This window comes from Tachysurus fulvidraco, chromosome 18 (assembly GCF_022655615.1).
Source record: "Tachysurus fulvidraco isolate hzauxx_2018 chromosome 18, HZAU_PFXX_2.0, whole genome shotgun sequence".
Lineage (NCBI taxonomy): Eukaryota > Metazoa > Chordata > Actinopteri > Siluriformes > Bagridae > Tachysurus > Tachysurus fulvidraco.
The window spans coordinates 11,661,979-11,680,400 of record NC_062535.1 but is presented as its reverse complement, the minus strand read 5'-3'; the positions used below and the strand labels follow the sequence as shown (position 1 = coordinate 11,680,400).

At 37.1% G+C, this 18,422-nt stretch overlaps 2 protein-coding genes across 10 annotated transcripts; one reads left to right on the top strand and one right to left on the bottom strand.

Annotated features, from left to right (window-relative positions):
• Window positions 1-117: 117 nt before the first annotated feature.
• Window positions 118-9,596, bottom strand: LOC113648959. Of its 5 annotated transcripts, XM_047803294.1 has the most exons (20): window positions 9,133-9,596; window positions 8,425-8,580; window positions 8,214-8,332; window positions 7,860-8,028; window positions 7,491-7,597; window positions 6,897-7,310; window positions 6,555-6,788; window positions 6,371-6,509; window positions 4,755-4,879; window positions 4,006-4,426; window positions 3,556-3,698; window positions 3,378-3,468; window positions 3,046-3,168; window positions 2,796-2,968; window positions 2,522-2,619; window positions 2,261-2,388; window positions 1,086-1,266; window positions 712-877; window positions 331-400; window positions 118-215 (listed from the first exon to the last, which is right to left on the bottom strand). In XM_047803294.1, exons 1-20 carry the CDS (start codon window positions 9,479-9,481, stop codon window positions 193-195), a joined length of 3,429 nt encoding a protein of 1,142 aa, XP_047659250.1. In that variant the 5' UTR covers window positions 9,482-9,596; the 3' UTR covers window positions 118-192. The 5 variants fall into 5 exon arrangements, with proteins under 5 accessions (XP_047659250.1, XP_047659249.1, XP_027012306.2 ...); XM_047803293.1 differs by having other exon boundaries at window positions 6,555-7,310; XM_027156505.2 differs by having other exon boundaries at window positions 6,371-6,788.
• A 17-nt stretch (window positions 9,597-9,613) lies between these two features.
• On the top strand, window positions 9,614-18,404 carry emp1 (epithelial membrane protein 1). Of its 5 annotated transcripts, XM_027156511.2 has the most exons (6): window positions 9,614-9,745; window positions 9,904-10,045; window positions 15,339-15,445; window positions 15,833-15,941; window positions 16,088-16,228; window positions 16,862-18,404. In XM_027156511.2, exons 3-6 carry the CDS (start codon window positions 15,368-15,370, stop codon window positions 17,020-17,022), a joined length of 489 nt encoding a protein of 162 aa, XP_027012312.1. In that variant the 5' UTR covers window positions 9,614-9,745; window positions 9,904-10,045; window positions 15,339-15,367; the 3' UTR covers window positions 17,023-18,404. The 5 variants fall into 5 exon arrangements, with proteins under 5 accessions (XP_027012312.1, XP_027012313.1, XP_027012315.1 ...); XM_027156512.2 differs by lacking the exons at window positions 9,614-9,745; window positions 9,904-10,045 and adding an exon at window positions 11,022-11,043; XM_027156514.2 differs by lacking the exons at window positions 9,614-9,745; window positions 9,904-10,045 and adding an exon at window positions 11,485-11,697.
• The last annotated feature ends 18 nt before the right edge of the window (window positions 18,405-18,422 follow it).

Here is an 18,422-nt window from a genome sequence, read left to right as displayed (position 1 = left end):
GAGAAAGTGACTTGGTTTGCAGATCACTGAAATAATTACTACTACTACTACTACCACCACCACCACTACTACTACTACTACTACTACTAATAATAATAATAATAAGACGACAAGCCATACTTTTTTTAACCTTTATTTTTTTAATGCACCAAGTAGTGCGTTATGAGTGATATCAACTGTTTTGTATGAAGTTCAGGACTTCACCGATGGGGAATCTAAGATTTCAAAAGAAAAAACCTTTAGTTGCATTTTAGTGAATATGAAAAACATTTTTGTATGCAGTATAATTCTCACAGGAAGTGAGCTAATGATGAAATGTCAGGTACTCACGATCAATACAGCCCTCTACACATGGACCTTCAGAGGGTAAACACACCTCGGTGGCACACATAAAATAGACCTGGGAAGGGACAAAATGGAATCTTATATGAATAGCACCTTGAAGTAATAAATTAATATTTTACTACCATTTTAATAAGGAACTTTCCTCGTATAATTTTTTTTTATATATTTGAAGTGCAGCTCAATTCTGAGACAGATGATGTTGGACTAATAGTTAAAAGGTTGTGTTTAAGATCTTTGAGACACCCAGGTGCTGTGCAAGTTTATATATAACTAATACTTGTGAAGATTTCTAATACATCCATCCCATCAACTCTAAGACTGTTTAAGCAATATTTACACAGTGTAGTCAAAGTGGTTGGGTTTTACCTCTTCCTCCTCTCCCTCCTCCTCACCATCAGCTGTCATTTCCTTCCTACTGTTTTCTAGAAACTGGAAAGTACTGACAGTGAATCGCCTCACGTGATTGGCCAGTCCTTCTGGAGGATCGGCAGGGGGTTCATGGGATGGTGTGACATCAAGGGGGTTCGGGCAGCTGTAGAGGAGAAAAAGGATATAGGATGTACAGACAGCAACGTAATTATTGGCTACACGTAGAGTTCTCGGTCTCTCCGGTGAATCCAACTAAAAACTTCTTTTTTAACTTGATTAAGCCCAAGATTTGCACATTAAACAATAGCTTTAATAAGTCAAAGCAGAAATCAAATCAGACAGAGAGAATCTTGTGTTTATCTGGACAATACCCATCATAGATGAGGACCCATGCTGAATGTGCTGATCGAGGGTACGCCACACAGTAATGCACCAATAGCACCATGCTGGGGTCTAAAGGGTTCAGCAGACGCACCTCCAAGTAAAGGGGTTTCCCCAGCAGCTTGCGCAGGGGCCGGTGATATTGTGGGTAGTAGCTACTGTATTGCTGGTCTAGGAAGATTTACAAAAACAGAAAGACTAAATTCTACAGTATAAACAATGAAATGTTGAACTTCTCGCAAACACATCTCTCAAATGTACTCCTAAATCTTAAGTAGTTCTCTCAAAAGTACATTTAAAACTTTTTGTTTAAAATGATTAAAGTGATCCTGAAGCATAGAATGATTCTGAAGAGATTCTGCTCGCCAAACACATGGGAATTTCTCCTTATATTCTGTGCTGCATTGAAGTAAGTCAGCTAGTTATCTGCTAGCAAACCATCACACGTTTGTCAGAGGTTTAAATAAGTGAGGATTTACTATTAGTTTCCCTTCACCCTTAAATATTTGTACTGATGTTTCTTTAGTTCACTGTTGAGTATTGTTAGTAAATATAGAGAATGAGAGTTTGTTCATCATCATTGTCCATTATCATTGGAATGCATACAAGTTTTACTGCTATATACTGCTTTAAAAGCTTTTGTTTACCACATGATCTAGTAACAGTCTAGCATCTATTACAAAATGTTAAACAGGAATGTTTTGTACAGTTATGTAAACAGCAATCAAGTACCTAAATATTAGTCTATATAACTTTATTTCCTAATTCTCAGCAAGATAAGGCTCCCTGATACACAGCAAAAATTGTTTTAAAAAAATAGTTCAATTGTTTGAAGAACATGACAAAGTTCAAGGTGTTGACCAAGTCCCTCAGATCTCTAATCCAACTGATCATCTGTGAAATATGCTAGACAAACAAGTCCGATCCATAGAGGCCTTGCCTCAGAACTTACAGGATGTGGTGGCAATATCTTGGGGTCATAGCATACAGACAGAAGGTCAAAGTCCAAGAGATTTGTGATCTCATTTCAGAGACACCCGATTCTATTTACCAATTGCCATCTTTAACCAGGTGTAGGATAGGACATCCACAAAGTATTTTCAACTCTCATTCTTAAGGACTGTATTTGCAGGACTCCTGCTGCATTTGTGTGTAAGAAACTGACCTTTTGCAATCCTGAGCTGAACACCAAACACTCCCTTGGCCTGAATGGATGGGCCGAGTGATGGGCTTTTAACCAGGTATCCCACACTCGCCACCGTGCCAGGCAAATACCGACACTCAACCAACAACCTGACCAATCGATCAAGAAATAATTTAGTCAATGTCATATTTAATACAGTATTTATATGCGCATTTAGGTACAAGTATATTTGCTATGATGAGTGTTTTGCAAGCACGGAACTCCATGCTGATGGATATGTACCTAAAGGGTGAATCTCTGGTTATGGTTCCGTAGTTGAGTGTAACAGAGTGCAAAGTGTTCAAGATCTCCAGCATATAGATCACAGTGTTACCCACTTCCTAAAATAAATTTTTGCACCATAAGATTTCATACTTGCCTGTCAAGTATACCAAGCATAGCAGAAAGCAAAAATTCTACCCAAAACAGGTAATGCTCAATGCAGGCTTTGTCTGAATAGAATATTAAAGACATTCAATTAAAAGTTCCATAAAAGATAGGAAACAATTGCACACACATATCTGTGAGCACCACAGTCATCCAACGGGATCTTAAAGAGGGCCGTATCCGCCACCACCCTCTGAGGAGTGCATGACCGGTTCCCAGCTGCAGCCAACAGGGCAGGTGAAAGGGGTGGTTCTGTGAGTGAGGCAGGGACGGAGAAGACAAAATGCCGATCGGCTGTGCATTCTGCCAAGGAAAGAAAATTAAAATTAAAACCATTTCGATTAAAACGATCTACCTGAATTTCATCCAGGTGAACTCACCATCCATAGGGTAGTAGCATGTCTGATAATCTGGGATGTAACAGCAACCCAGATTACGACATTCAGCTGCTGAAACAGAGCTGGGTCCACAGGGTAACCGCTGTTCAGACAGCAGACTGCATTCTAAAGGACATTAGCAATGACAGGCTTATGTTTGTGGCAGAGTGAGCGAGAGCAATTCAAAAACAGTCATTTTCATTAGTGTGAATTTATTTACTTGATTTCAGCCCTCTTAAATTTACCAGATTAACGCAACACAAGATCAATACAAAAACTTGACATTAACATGTAATTGTCCATTCAGATTATATTCACTGATTCAGATGTCATACCATGGTTCATGGGAACTTGGCATGACAGGGAGGCCTCGTTTCTATGACCATCTGCTGTATGATACTTCAACAAAATTCGGTATTCTCCATTCTTTAAAAGGAAAAAAAAATTTAAAAAACATTCTTTGCTTAGACAAGCAAATATAATCAAATTATATATCTCAGTATGAAGATAAACCTGATGAGCCATGTGACAGGATGTGTAGGGCAGGATAATGTTTATGCCACCATCTTGGTTCTTTTTCATCAAATATCCACAGTGACTTGGGGCTTCATCAAACAGCACTTCCTTCATACCTCCCTTGATGCCAACCACGGGAGCTTTTTTTTTTGGGGGGGGGGGGGGGCACAATTACATTACATTATTTTTGCAGCAACAATTAAACAGTTCCACAAAAAAGATTTACCTGAAAGTTTAGGAAACCTGTAATGGGCGTCAGATTTCTGATGTTTTTATGAATAATACATAACTTCCCATTAATAATAATAATAATAATAATAATAATAATAATAATCCAAGAGTGCATCAGAACTGGTCTGAATAAATGTCAAGGATGCAGATGCTCAATTTAGAAATTTTGATACAATATACAAATATACTAACCAAACTAGTAAAGTAAACACTCACATTTAATGGTGAGGTCTGAGATTGGTCCTGGAGGAAGTGTGACACTCATATCTTTAGAGTGGCATGAGACTTGTGGTTGATGCATGAGAGATGCCAAGGGTGTGTTTTGGGTCATCCAGGTGAGCTTAGATGGCCAAGAAGTTGGCTTTGTATCTTTGGACATCTGAAAAGATGCTGCTGTCGCTTTGGGGGGAGCCGAAAATGGAACACTAGAATTTTGAGACTGGAGATGCGAGTCTTCAGGCTTTGATGGATTGAAATACATGCCTAAGAGTTTCTGGGGATGGGAAGGCTGGATGGTTGTAAAGGAGTCTGTCATAGTGGGAGAGGTTGAATTGTAGGGACACTGAAGTCTTAAAGCACGGTGTTTCGATATTGTAGAATCCCAGAACTTCAGAGAAAGAGAGAGTAGCAATGGGGACTGCAGAATGGAAAGGGATTATTTTAGATATGTTCAGTACAAATGGTATATCAAAAGCAAGTAGAACTAGTTACTCAAAAACAGACAAACGATATAATGAATAAACTTTCTCTGAAAGATCCTATAGGATTCTTCATAAAACCTTCAAGGCTTCCTAAAGTGGGACCAATTAAGACTTTCATGGTATCTTAAAAATATCTTCCAACAAACTGGGCCTTGTGCAATTAAACACTTCATATCTGGAAGTCTAAAACCAGGCTTCACAGACATTTTCCAATGAGAGGGCCTTAAGATATGTGGAATTATAGATACCAATGCATTTTCTTACCAATGTATATGAGTGACAGGCAGGAAGAGGGGAGGAGAAAAGCACACTTTTGCCTTTAGGCTGCAGTGAATATCCACAGTGTGCTGGAGTAGAAGACACCAGCACCCAAACCTTCCTCTTCACATCTATAACCACAAAGATGGGTGAATTCAGGTCTGTGTTAAATATGGTCAAGTGAGAGTAGTGATGAATACTGTTAAGTTCTGGAAGCACCCCATGAAAGGTTATAACTAAGCAAGGACAATGCTGACTTATAACTGGAGTTCAACTCAAATATTAAAAACCTAATTTTCTGGACTTTTTTCTAACAAGCATTTTAAGGAAGTTAAAGATACGGTAATACATTTTCATAAAATAATTTTCAATATCATTTTACACCACATTTCTAAGTGGCTGGACTTTTCAGTAAGTACTGTTAGATAAATAATGAATAAGTAGAAGTTGCATTAGACCACCAAAACACTACCTAGACAAGGCCCTCTCTCAAAACTCAGCAAAAATAGAACACTGAAGGAATAAAGAATAAAGTGGCTGAAAGTGCATAAGACAACAGCTTCAAGAGATCTGCATAACCGAGGTCTATATGAGAGGGTGACTAGAAAGAAATCATTGCTCAAGATGTGTCATTTTAGATGTGCAAGGGTGACCCAATGAAGAAAAAAAAGAATGTCTTTTGTGTAATGCAACCAAGATACTGAGGATACTGTATTTGGTCAATTTTCAAAGCGCCGTTTATGATGCAACACAACCACCTAACAGGCTGTACCTCAATCAATCTAGATTGAAATATGGTGGTGGCAGCACCATACTCTGGAGATATTTTTCATTCTCAGAACCTGAGAATCTTGTCAAAAAGCAAGGGAGAATGGATGGAGCAAACTATTAAAAACATAACCTGCTACAGTCTGCTAAACCTAAAGATTGAAAGAAACTTCACTTTTCAACAGGACATTAGTCTCAAACACAAGGTCAAAAAAAGTGCAGGACTGGTTAAAAACAAAAAAGATGAAATGTTCTACCATGGAAGAGTTAAAGTCACATTGAGAATATGTAGCACTGTTTGGAAATTGCAGTCAACATCATCCAACCAACCTGAAGAAGCTGGAGCTGATCTGCTAAAAAAAATCACTCCCAAACATTGTGAAAGCTGAAGGCTGAAAGCAAGAGGCTTACTGTATACAAGGATTGTATACTTATTGTATCATTTTTCTGTTATTAAATCTCTTAAAAGATCTACTGAAAAAGAACGAATTTTAACTGTATGCAATTAACTTTAAGAATATATTGGCTTGCAATAATAATGCTATCTGTGTAAGTGTCATTTGTAATCCAGAAAAATGTGGCGGGGACGAACATTTCTTCAATGCATTGTATATAAAGAGAAAATGCAAAACGAGGGGTACCATGTAGAAGAAATAGGAACCAAAGTTACCCAACACAAGTTACAATTGAGTCAAATTTAGTTGAGTCAAACAGGAACTTGAATCTGAATTTGCAAACTCACAATACCTGCATTGTCACTAATTCTTTGGCCTTTAAAGGGACATTTTGTTTTATAATGACTAATAAGACTCCATTCAGTGCTATGACAACTTCTACTAAAAATCATATTTTACCTTTGACTTTGATAGAATTTATTTTTGTCGAGGGGAGAGATGCTCTCAAATGATCCCCTTTGCAGGTGAGTGCTGGAAGCAACTGGGAAGAATCATTTGCCAGCACTGGTAATATAGGATGTTTAGGCTTCTGGGGCACCTGAGGCTTCTGGGGCACCTGAGGCAGTTGAGGCTTCTGGGGAACCTGAGGCAGTTGAGGCTTCTGGGGAACCTGAGGCAGTTGAGGCTTCTGGGGAACCTGAGGCAGTTGAGGCTTCTGGGGAACCTGAGGCATCTGAGGCTTCTGGGGCACCTGAGGCATCTGTTGCACCTGAAAAGGTTGAGGATTCTGGGGCACATGTGGTAGCTGAAGCATCTGAAGCCAGGATCCTGTCTGAGGCCACAGTCCCATCTGAGGCTTTGGAGTCTGGTTTAGTGCCTGTTTATATTTAGGTATATGTGAATGTGGTGGAATAAGTTTTTGATTCTGAAAATTATGGTAGTAAGGGTATACTGGATGAGAAAAATGTTGATAAGGTGGGTATACCATAGGCATGCTCAGCTGCAAATTCCCAGAGGGGGGTTGAAAAGGGGAGATTGTTATTTTAGTACTTCTTGTTGTGGGAATTTCAGAAGAACGCACTTGAATAGGGACATGAGAAACATCATATGACTCTAAAGATGGGTGCTGAGGATGCTGTATGGTTTCACCTGTGGTAGCATCTGGGGATTGCTCAGAAGAGAGAAATATATGTTGCTGGGGGTGTTCCATGTTGGCGAATTCAGGCACCATGTGTGGTTTAGGTATTGCTTGTTTAGTGAGAGAAGGGTCAAGTGGGATAATCCGAAAGTATGGTGCAGAGGGATTATACTGAGGGTAGTATGGCAGATAGTAATGAGGCTGACAAGAAAGAGTATACATTTTCTCATCCAAGAGGATATTAAGATTGCTGCCTCCATCCTGGTGAAAGACAAATTATGAACAAACACTGAGGAAAGGGGTAGCAGTTTTGAATTCTGGCCATATGACGCATATGCAATTGCATTTACTTTTAAGAAACAATCATCCATCAGATCTACTGTATAAATCTTTAAAATGCAAAAGATCTCCCTCTTTCATTAAGAAGTCTGAGGAGCCTACCTTAGCACACTGCACTGTAAAAGGAATGAAGAGGATCAAGTTTTCTGTTGCCGAGTCCAATAGATAAGCACATGTTTCGGATACAAGTGGCACCCACTCCTCATTTACTATGAAGCAAATGAGAATCAAACGAATGGTGCATGAAATAATACATGAGCATAGTTTTAAACAAACAGCAAAAGCAATTATATTTGTAATATAAAAGTCAGACCATGATACATTTTCTAAAAGTACTTATCAGCTTATCAGATAAACAGATAACTAAACCTCAACATACTTCAGTGTGACAGCACATCCTGTAACCCATTTATTGAAGGAACCAAATAACAGTTCACTTTTAAACACCACTTGAACAGCACACTCTCTCACCTTTGATGCTATACCTTCCTATACTTCTCAGAGACCCATCGATCATAAGGGTTATTCCCTGGTTCGAGCAGAAGCCAGATGGAGTAGGAGGAGCAGAAGAAAGAGTCATGGGACAGGATATACTCAGAGGCATTCCCCACCACAGCAGTGGTAAAACATAACTTCCATTCTGAAGGACCAGAGAAAACCACTGTTCAGACAGTAGAATTAACCTCATGTGATATCTTAAAACTAACAGGCACTCTGTGACCTTGAAAATAATTATGCATACAAGAAGCCATCCAACCATCCAACATACAAAATGTTCACAAATTGGTGTCAACACACAAATAGGAAATTCAACTACAATTGTACCTGCTGTAAGACATAGCATCCATCATATGGAGCGATCAGAACTAGGTCTCTCCATGTCGCTCTCACATTGTACTTACAGTGAGAGGGCAGGTGAAGTAGTGACACTGGGGAAGCACCAACTAAAGAGAGTGAGATACAAGATTTAACTCAGTGTAAATTTTACACAATGCAAAATATTTGTCTTAATCACTAAGGTGAATGATAGTCCAACCTCGGTCAACAAGAAGGTGTACGTAATTCCATCCTTTAGCTGTTAGGATTATAGCAGCTGGGGAACATTGCACCTGTGGTCTCATTTGTAACCATTCTTCAGTAATAAGCGTGGAAGAAAGGTTCACTTTTCCTTGGACTGCCTGACCATCAAAACCTACACAAATATATGTTCAATTCAATTCAAATTTATTTATATAGTGCTTTTAACAATTGACATTGTCTCAAAGCAGCTCTACATAACAAACATAGAACAAAAGGTTCATATAAAGAAAAATATAAAGATTAATATAAATACAAATATTCAAGAATAATTAGATATATTTAAATGTGTTTGTATTTATCCCCAATGGGCAAGTCTGAGGTGAATCGGGTGACTGTGGTGAGGAAAAATTCCCTTGAACGGTAAAGAAAGAAACCTTGAGAGGAACCAGACACAAAGGGTGTGATTATAAATATACAGTCTGATAAATGTATTGATGAGGAGATTGTTGTCCTAAAAGACCACATGGAGTTGGCATCTCCTCTTTAGTATAGCAGAGTCTAACTGGAGCTGGAACTTCTCTAGATGCCTCAGGATCTTCACAGAGTAGCCCTCATCTCAGTGGAGGTCCAAAATGTTATAAATCTTGTATATTTGTGCTTTCAGTGTGACAAACTATTTAATTGTGCTTTAATTAAACACAGGGTGTTTATGTTCTATCAGTACCTGGAGAGTCGGAGAGAAACAGATCTTTTCCACCTTGTTTTGATGTTAACGTGTAGGTGTCGTCGTACTGACGGATGGCTGACGAGGAAGCGTAGCGGTTGAAGTTCTCGGTTTCATCCACGATTGCGTGTCTAGTTTGAGTTTCCGAGTTAGCTGCGACTGACTGCTGCTCAGTTATTGCCAAATTAACCTTATCTTCTCCTCTGGGTTTGCTTTCTTTTTGTAAATTTCTTTCTATCCGTACGCTCTGGGTTCGGTCAAAAACAGAGCCATGGGTTGTTAAAAAGAGAGATAGCGAAGATGTTAAAATGAGAATTGCTGTAATTCTTGACTGTAGTTGACAAGACATCGCCTGTGTGTTTCACTCACGTGTATGCTAGCCGTTTGCTCGAGTCAAATTATCTAAAACAGCAAACTCATCGACACCTGCATCTGTTAAAAAACAATCAACGACGTCATTTAAAGCGCCATGAGTGTGGACCAAGGAGTACTTATGCGCCCTCGTCCATGGGTGTCGCTCCAAGGAGTATTTTAATATGCAATTAGATAACTTCAGCCAAATGTGAACAAGAGGCCAATGGATCACTTAATGCTTATATTATTCAACTCACTTGTAAATCCTGCTTTAGGAAATAGTCAGAATAGTAAACTAAATAAATAAAACATAAACGATCAATTATTATTAATTAATAGTTCTTATAATTGTGCAAATTCTGACATGTTTTGTTTACTCTGTGTTATCTTCTGTTCTTTATTACATATACCATTTAGTTGTATGTACTGGAAACGATGAGACCAGGAGACGCTGATGTTTATTCTGTGACTTATGAATCTTCAGATTCCCCCAAATATTAGAAACAGATCACCAGCTCACTCTTAAGATGGAGAGGACAGTATGTCAGCCCTGAACTTGGTATGTTATGCGATTATACACTGCATTTAGACCATCCTGATGACATATTCTGCATCTTTAACACAGAGGATCAGAGATTAACTTTGAACATTACCAAAAGCTTTTAACCAAAGACGTAGATGCAAATACAGTTCCCTTCTGATATTCCTAAAGAAATATCACACAGCAAGCTTGGTCAACCTGGTCAACAAATGAATGTAGGCAGTCACTATTATTCTTTAAAGAGCTATGTATACAATTCTAGCTGGTCATACCTTGATATAGTGTAATGTGCATAGATTTCTTTGCTTAGTACAAATTCCGGTGGTTGAAAAGAAGGTTTTCGAGAATGAAAAGAAGTCACAGCCCTATTAGTGATGTTCCACTCTAACATTACTACAGTGTCTGAGATGGTAGATTCATACTGTATGGTATCAGATCAGGTCGTCAGATTTCCATTGTCCTCAGCTTTATGTACTTCCTGGTCTTATCTGACATGCAACATCAGATTGTCTGTTTCTTATGCTTCTGAAAAGACAAGAAAGAAGAGAGGTAAATGTGCAGCAAGCTGTTCATTACCATTTTCTCAGCCTTTTTCCCACCATCTTCCCCTTTTCATTATTAGTTTATGACAAAACTTTTATCCCATATATTATGTTGTCCTATATTATCCTATTTCCTCACTATGATCCACTGATCTTGTTCCCTAAACCCCACTTCTTCCCTGGATTCCACCAAAAAGTGTTAAAACTAATTTGATCCACTCCTATGTGGCTTAGAAAGTGAATCTTAGTGGCCGTGTAAGAAGGTAACGTCATCTGCGTTCATTTTTGCATCATGGGATACTTCACTGGACCATATGCATAGTAGAAACAGCTTCAATTGCTATTGGCTAATTAATATTAATTTAGCTTAGAATAGTGTAAGAGTAAGCACGAGCATAACTGAAGCATCTGTGACACTAAACATCGACCATGAGCAGGCTCACGTGGGCTGGACACGTAATGACTCCTAGACTGGTAATCATATACAAGACGATTCACTTTAGTAACTCGAGTTACTTCTTGCTATTTTGATTCGTTTGATACACGACATGGGTGATACATTATGTAGGCTGTAATTTCAGTACTGACATTTAAAAAAAAATCAATTTTCACAAGTTGCACAGTTCAGTTTATTGAAGATGACAGCACGGTATAATTCTTTCGTGCTCACGAATCGATTCGACTGATCGATTCACTTAAAAGAGTCGTTTAGAAAATAGCAGTCCTCTTCTGCTGTGTGTGTGTGTGTGTGTGTGTGTGTGTGTGTGTGTGTGTGTGTGTGTGTGTGTGTGTGTGTGTGTGTGTGTGTGTGTGAGAGAGAGAGAGAGAGAGAGTGTGTGTGTGTGTGTGTGTGTGTGTGTGTGTGTGTGTGTGTGTGTGTGTGTGTGTGTGTGTGTGTGATCATGCAGTCGTTGGTTTGTTATAAAAGATAATGAAAACAGCAGGATTACTATCAGTATACAGTTTATTCTTTGATGCCAAATTCTTAAACACAACGCAAACATGGATGGATGGGTAAAAAGTCGGGAAGTTAATTCACAGAAGTGAAAGTGCATTTTGGATATTATAGCGGGTAATAAAGACTGCCAAGAAAATACAACAACCCAGGTGTCTTTTCAGATGCCAGCAGTTAAGTGGACACGATCACAGACATTTCTGTTCGCAGAACACAGTATTTACTTACTAGTAATACCATCAATACCAAACTAATTAATCGATTATTAATTGATTAATCTATCGATTAATTAATCGATTGATTAATCAATTAATCAATCGATTAATTAATAAAAACATTCAGAAAGTGTAACTAGCTTTGGACATGAGTTGAAGTGACCCCCCGAGATTGCGCACTTGCAACATCGCTGGTAAATTTATGGTATCATAATCCTACTAGTTTTGTCTGATATTATGTTTTAAGACACATAACCTCACATGTATCTGAGGCTTATGTTAGTGCATATACTATTAGTGCATATACTATTAGTGCATACTGTTAGTGCATACTATTAATGCATACTGTTAGTGCATACTGTTAGTGCATATACTGTACTGTTAGTGTATACTGTTAGTGCATTATACTATTAGTGCATACAGTATACTGTTAGTGCATACTCTTAGGTGTATATATTGTTAGTGTGTATACTGTTAGTGTACTGTTAGTGCATACTATTAGTGTATACTGTTTGTGAATTATACTATTAGTGCATATACTGTTAGTGCATACTGTTAGTGCAGACTATTATTGCGTACAGTTAGTGCATACTATTAGTGCATACTGTTGGTGCATACTGTTAGTGCATATTCTATTAGTGCATATTCTATTAGTGCATATTGTTGATGCATATTGTTAGTGCATACTGTTAGCTCATACTGTTACTGCATACTGTTACTGCATTATACTATTAGTGCATATACTGTTAGTGTATATACTGTTAGTGTATACTATTAGTGCATACTGTTAGTGCGCATACTGTTAGTACATATATTTTAAGTGCATATACTGTTAGTGTGCATACTGTTAGTGCATACTGTTAGTGCATACTATTAGTGTATACTGTTAGTGCATTATACTGTACTATTAGTGCATATACTGTTAGTGCATATACTGTTAGTGCATATTCTTAGGGCATACTGTTAGTGCATACTATTAGTGTATACTGTTAGTGCATTATACTATTAGTGCATATACTGTTAGTGCATATACTGTTAGTGCTCATACTGTTAGTGCATATACTGTTAGTGCATGTACTTTTAGTGCATACTATCAGTGTATACTGTTAGTGCATTATACTATTAGTGCATATACTTTTAGTGCATATACTGTTAGTTCTCATACTGTTAGTGCATATACTTTAAGTGCATATACTTTTAGTGCATACTGTTAGTGCATATATTGTTAGTGCCAGTGTTGTAATGTAACGAAGTACAAATACAAAGTAGAAATTTCACGTATCTGTACTTTACTTCGCTATTCAAATTGCAACGTTCAATGTCAACTTTCACTTTTACTCCACTACATTTCCTAGATAAAATGTACACTTTTACTCCGCTATATTTAAACTAAGCGTCTTCGTTACTCGTTACTACAAAATAAAATCAGAAGAAATGTGTGCGACTGCAGATTGCATTACGCTCCCCACGCTGTACGGAGAAGCACAGGTACGCGCAGCGTGCACGCGCAGTCAGAGCTGGAGGCATTTATCTATAACGGCGGCAACCAAAAGCAGTGAAATGTCACTAGAACCGCCCCTGCTCTTATGCCTACCGAAAATCACTGAAATTTTACTTTTTATTTTTACTTCAAATACTTAAGTACATTAAATATCAGAAAAGTACTTTTGATACTTAAGTACAGTAAATATCAGATACTTTAAGACTTTTACTTGAGTAATATTCTAAAAGGTGACTTTCACTTCTACCAAAGTCTTTTTCTAGTACGATACTTGTACTTTTACTCAAGTATTGCTTTCTAGTACTTTATACAACACTGGTTAGTGCGCATACAGTTAGTCCATACTGTTAGTGCATACTATTAGTGCACACTGTTAGTGTATACTATTAGTGCACACTGTTAGTGTATACTATGAGAGCATACTGTTAGTGTATACTATTAGTGCATACTATTACTGCATACTGTTAGTGTATACTATTAGTGCATACTGTTAGTGCATACTGTTGGTGTACACTATTAGTGCATACTATTAGTGCATACTGTTAGTGTATACTATTAGTGTATACTATTACTGCATACTGTTAGTGTATACTATTAGTGCATACTGTTAGTGCATACTGTTAGTGTATACTATTAGTGCATACTGTTAGTGTATACTATTAGTGTATACTATTACTGCATACTGTTAGTGTATACTATTAGTGCATACTGTTAGTGCATACTGTTAGTGCATACTGTTAGTGCATACTGTTAGTGTATACTATTACTGCATACTGTTAGTGTATACTATTAGTGCATACTGTTAGTGCATACTGTTAGTGCATACTGTTAGTGTATACTATTAGAGCATACTGTTAGTGTATACTATTAGTGTATACTATTACTGCATACTGTTAGTGTATACTATTAGTGCATACTGTTAGTGTATACTATTAGTGCATACTGTTAGTGTATACTATTAGTGCATACTGTTAGTGTATACTATTAGTGCATACTATTACTGCATACTGTTAGTGTATACTATTAGTGCATACTATTAGTGCATACTATTAGTGCATACTGTTAGTGTATACTATTAGTGTATACTATTAGTGTATACTATTAGTGCATACTATTAGTGCATATTATTAGTGCATACTGTTTAGTAGAGAAGTATGCGCTTTGGGACAGACGTAGGCATTTGTAAGGGTGGGGTTAACACTGCAGCAAACGGGACGGGAGGGAGGCAGGGAGGGATGCAGGAAGGACAGAGCGACCGATGTGATGTGCTGAGATGCGAGACTTTTTCTGAGATGTTGGATCCCCAACAAATAAAAACAAGAAATATTTTCAGTGCGTAAATCTCACGCAGGTAACGTTTTGATAACGTTTACATTAATCTGCCGCACACAGGCGCGTGACGGAGCCACATTTACTAATAGCGGTGTTTTAAGGTGATGTGATTGTGATTTCAAAGCAGTGCAAAACTCAGAAAAACGGAGATCGTGCCTAGGGTGATGTAAAGACTTCACTAATCTGTATTAAAATCTGCATGCATTGGGCTGTCAAATTCCGTGACGTCGCAATAATTGTGTGTGTTTAATGCCTTTGGATGGGCAGGTTATATGTGTTTATAACGTGTTTCTGAAGCTTCTGGTGTGCTTTTCTAATTACTCAAAAGCTGATTAAAAACACAAGGAACATCCCTTTATTGTTGTGGGGAGATCATCCACTGAGAAAAGCTGACAGATAGGTAAAATAAAATAAAAAGGTTATGATCATAAATACGTTTGTCCAGGACAATGACGTGAAGAAGGGTAAGCTTTTCATTTTTGTGTGTATTAACACTACTTTGATATTGAGACTAGGATTAATTTTGATAATATAGATGCTGAGATTCTGGTCAAGGTTAGATTTAGCATTAATTATTTAGCACATGGATAATAAAAATGTGTGTGTGTGTGTGTGTGTGTGTGTGTGTGTGTGTGTGTGTGTGTGTGTGTGTGTGTGTGTGAGAGAGAGAGATTTCTGAATTTGCTTCACAATAACTGTGAATGATTTTAGCATTATAATTGTATTTGTCTTGTATTATATAACTGCCATGTTTTAAATATTGCAGGTTAAAACTCCACTTCATCCTCTAAGAGTATGTTTAAAGCTTTGATTGGACTTTGCACCCTTCATCTCACAACTATCTTTTTACTTTTTTGGGCTACTATTGATGATGTAAGTTCCTTTAATATGTGCATTGATATTTTTAGAATATGCATTACCTATTACCTATTTTGTCTGTAGAATGTTTAGTTGTCTTTAGAGAATTAAAAATTAATTTGGGAAATAAACTAAAATTAAACAACTTGGGAGGAAAGCTGTGATAAGATTTAGTACACAAATAAGCTTACTCTTAACTCCTGTTAAATAGTGAGTTGCCTTTTAAGTTAAAGGGACTTTGGATAGTTTGGATTTTTTTTTATTTCTAGTGTAGTAGTTCTGCCTTTCTAATAGAGAAACTATAATAAACTAGAAACTATAATGTTTAGCTGTAATAAACTATAATGTTTCAGGATCCTTATTTAGATGGAATGTGAGATCTTGTATTTTCTTTGTTTCTAGGCTTGGTGGTTTACAAGCACCATGTACACAGACCTATGGGGGAGATGGGTAATGGAGAGAAATGATGATGTCTGGGTATATATGGACATACCAACATCTTACAGAAAAGGTTAGCCAAGCATGAAGCTATTTAAAACAAGGAAGGTTTTTCTGCAGTATCTGTAAATATCTTGTTCAAGGACCAAAACCAAGCTCATAACAAACTACAGGCAGATGAATGTGCTTTAATTGAGTTTTTGGGTTGTTTTTTTCTAGATTACTTGCAGGCAGTGCAGGCCTTTGCAGTATTGGCCTGTCTCTTTTCAGTCATCTCCCTTTGTGTTTTCTTATTTCAACTCTTTATGCTGGTGAAAGGAAAGAGGTTTACAATCGCTGGAGTTCTGCAGCTTATGTCATGTAAGGATACCTATTTATGTGGTTGTATTTATAAATAACATTTTGTTCCATTATGAAAAAAATGAACAATAAACACATTTACACATATAAATGTAAGAATTATGTATATTTTACTATTGAGACAGTTCCTAATCTCAGCCAAACTGAGCAAACAGGAGAAGGATCTTCTACACATTAGTAAATAGCACGAGAGCTTACTTCTTAAAATGTGCCTTAAGGACTTTCAAACCATAAGAAACTGGTACACTAAGAAGATTCACTGATCCACTAAAGCCAAATGCTAACATCTGGAGTAAACTGGAAGCTGCTTTCACTACAGTGAAGCATGGTGGTGGTAGCATCAGGATGTTTTATTTTTCTTCCTGCAGTAGGCATTGGAATGCTGTCAGAATCAAGAAAATGCTAACAGATCAAGAGCATTCAGGATTGCGGATTACTGTGAATGTTTAATAGTTATTCCTGATTAGGCTAGCACATATTTCCCAAACATACCTACTGATAACTGCAGTTTCAGTTTCAGGCCTATGGTGGTCACCTATCTATCCCTTATTGATGTATTTAAATAGCTCTATTATCTATTAATCAGTTTTCTTTCAGTTGTTTCTAAAAAATGACCTGTTATTTTCTCTCCAGGCTTCTGTATTACGGTCGCCCTGTCAGTCTACACGGATCATTTCCACAGAGAAGAGAAAGATGGCTGGTATGGCTGGTCATATATAATGGCTTGGTTTGGCTGGCTGCTCACGCTAATCAACGGTACCATCTATGTAATCCTGCGCAAGAAGGTGGATTAAATCGGGAAACTGTGTAAAGTGAAAAAATAAAGCTAGTAAGGGCTAGTTTGCAAGAGTGATCATGCTGATAGATTCTTGTGATTGTCACTTGCTGATAGTCTAATTATCCATTTGGAATAGGAATTTCTTTTGGTGTATTTCCAGACTATAAAGCTTTTTACCTGAGAATTTGAATTGCCAGAAAAGATAAAGTTCAGGAAAAACATTACTTGAAGCCTTGATGTACTTGAGATCTTCAGATTTCCAAATTATCAAACTGTTATATTATATTGTATATAAATTATGGGTCACTGTACCATGAACACTATGCCCATGTGCTATACTGGATAAAATTAAGTTCTTTAGAATTAAAATGGATTTTTTTTTAAAGATTAGGCAATTCAAGGCTTTAATGGTCTGCTACTATAATGATAGACTAAAAGTGAACTGATTATACAGATTTTTCAGTCATTGAAATTAATTCTGTGTGTAATTAGGCTGACACATGCACATAATTAACTTTGGCACACAGTTAAGTATCAAATACTTGACATTGTTAATCTGATCTCTTCGTTTCTTGATGCCCGCCACATATAGTGTGCTTTTTTGGGAGCGTGATGAAGATGCAGGAATTTAATATGAAGTTCATGGAAAAAATGAAAATTTATTCTATACATAAGTCACAGGTGTGTAAATATATATATTGCAAAGTAAATAATATATAGACAGACGCTGTAAAATTATAGTTTTGAACGAATACTGATAAAAAAACATTTTGAAGAACATTTGTTCAGTGCTACTTATTTGTATCACTTGTAAGTCCATATCATATTTAGATTTTGTCCCAGCATTTTACTTTTTACATTTTTTTAATGTATTATGCTTTCTTCTATCTGCCAACATACCACAGTATACTGCACAAGTCTGGAATCACGACCAACAGAATTAGAAAATTCACCTATCTCCATTTATTGTCTGGTGCTGTAACATTTTCTATTTTAACTAGTAAATGCAGTAAACATATCTGCATTCATCAAACCCTACAGAGGAAAACATGTCATCCCAAATTATAAAGGACTTGTGCTTTTACTGGTGTGGCTGTTACATATTAAGAGAACTGATGTTATGAAAACCTATTAAACGTTCATGTTATTATGCAGTAAATCCTGACTATTTGAATGATGGAAGGTTGCACCATCCAGTTGGTTTATAAGAAATAATTTCGAGGTTGTTAATATTTAAGGAAGAATTACAATAATACTCAGTGATGCTCCTGGAAAGCGGTTAAAGTAGTACAATTAAATTAGATGAGTCATGGATGAACGTGTCTGGGATCAGAAGTGTACATTATTGTTTATCACAGGTCATGTGGAAAAGGTTTGATGATGTAGAAAATGTAAATAAAAACATTTCAATAATTG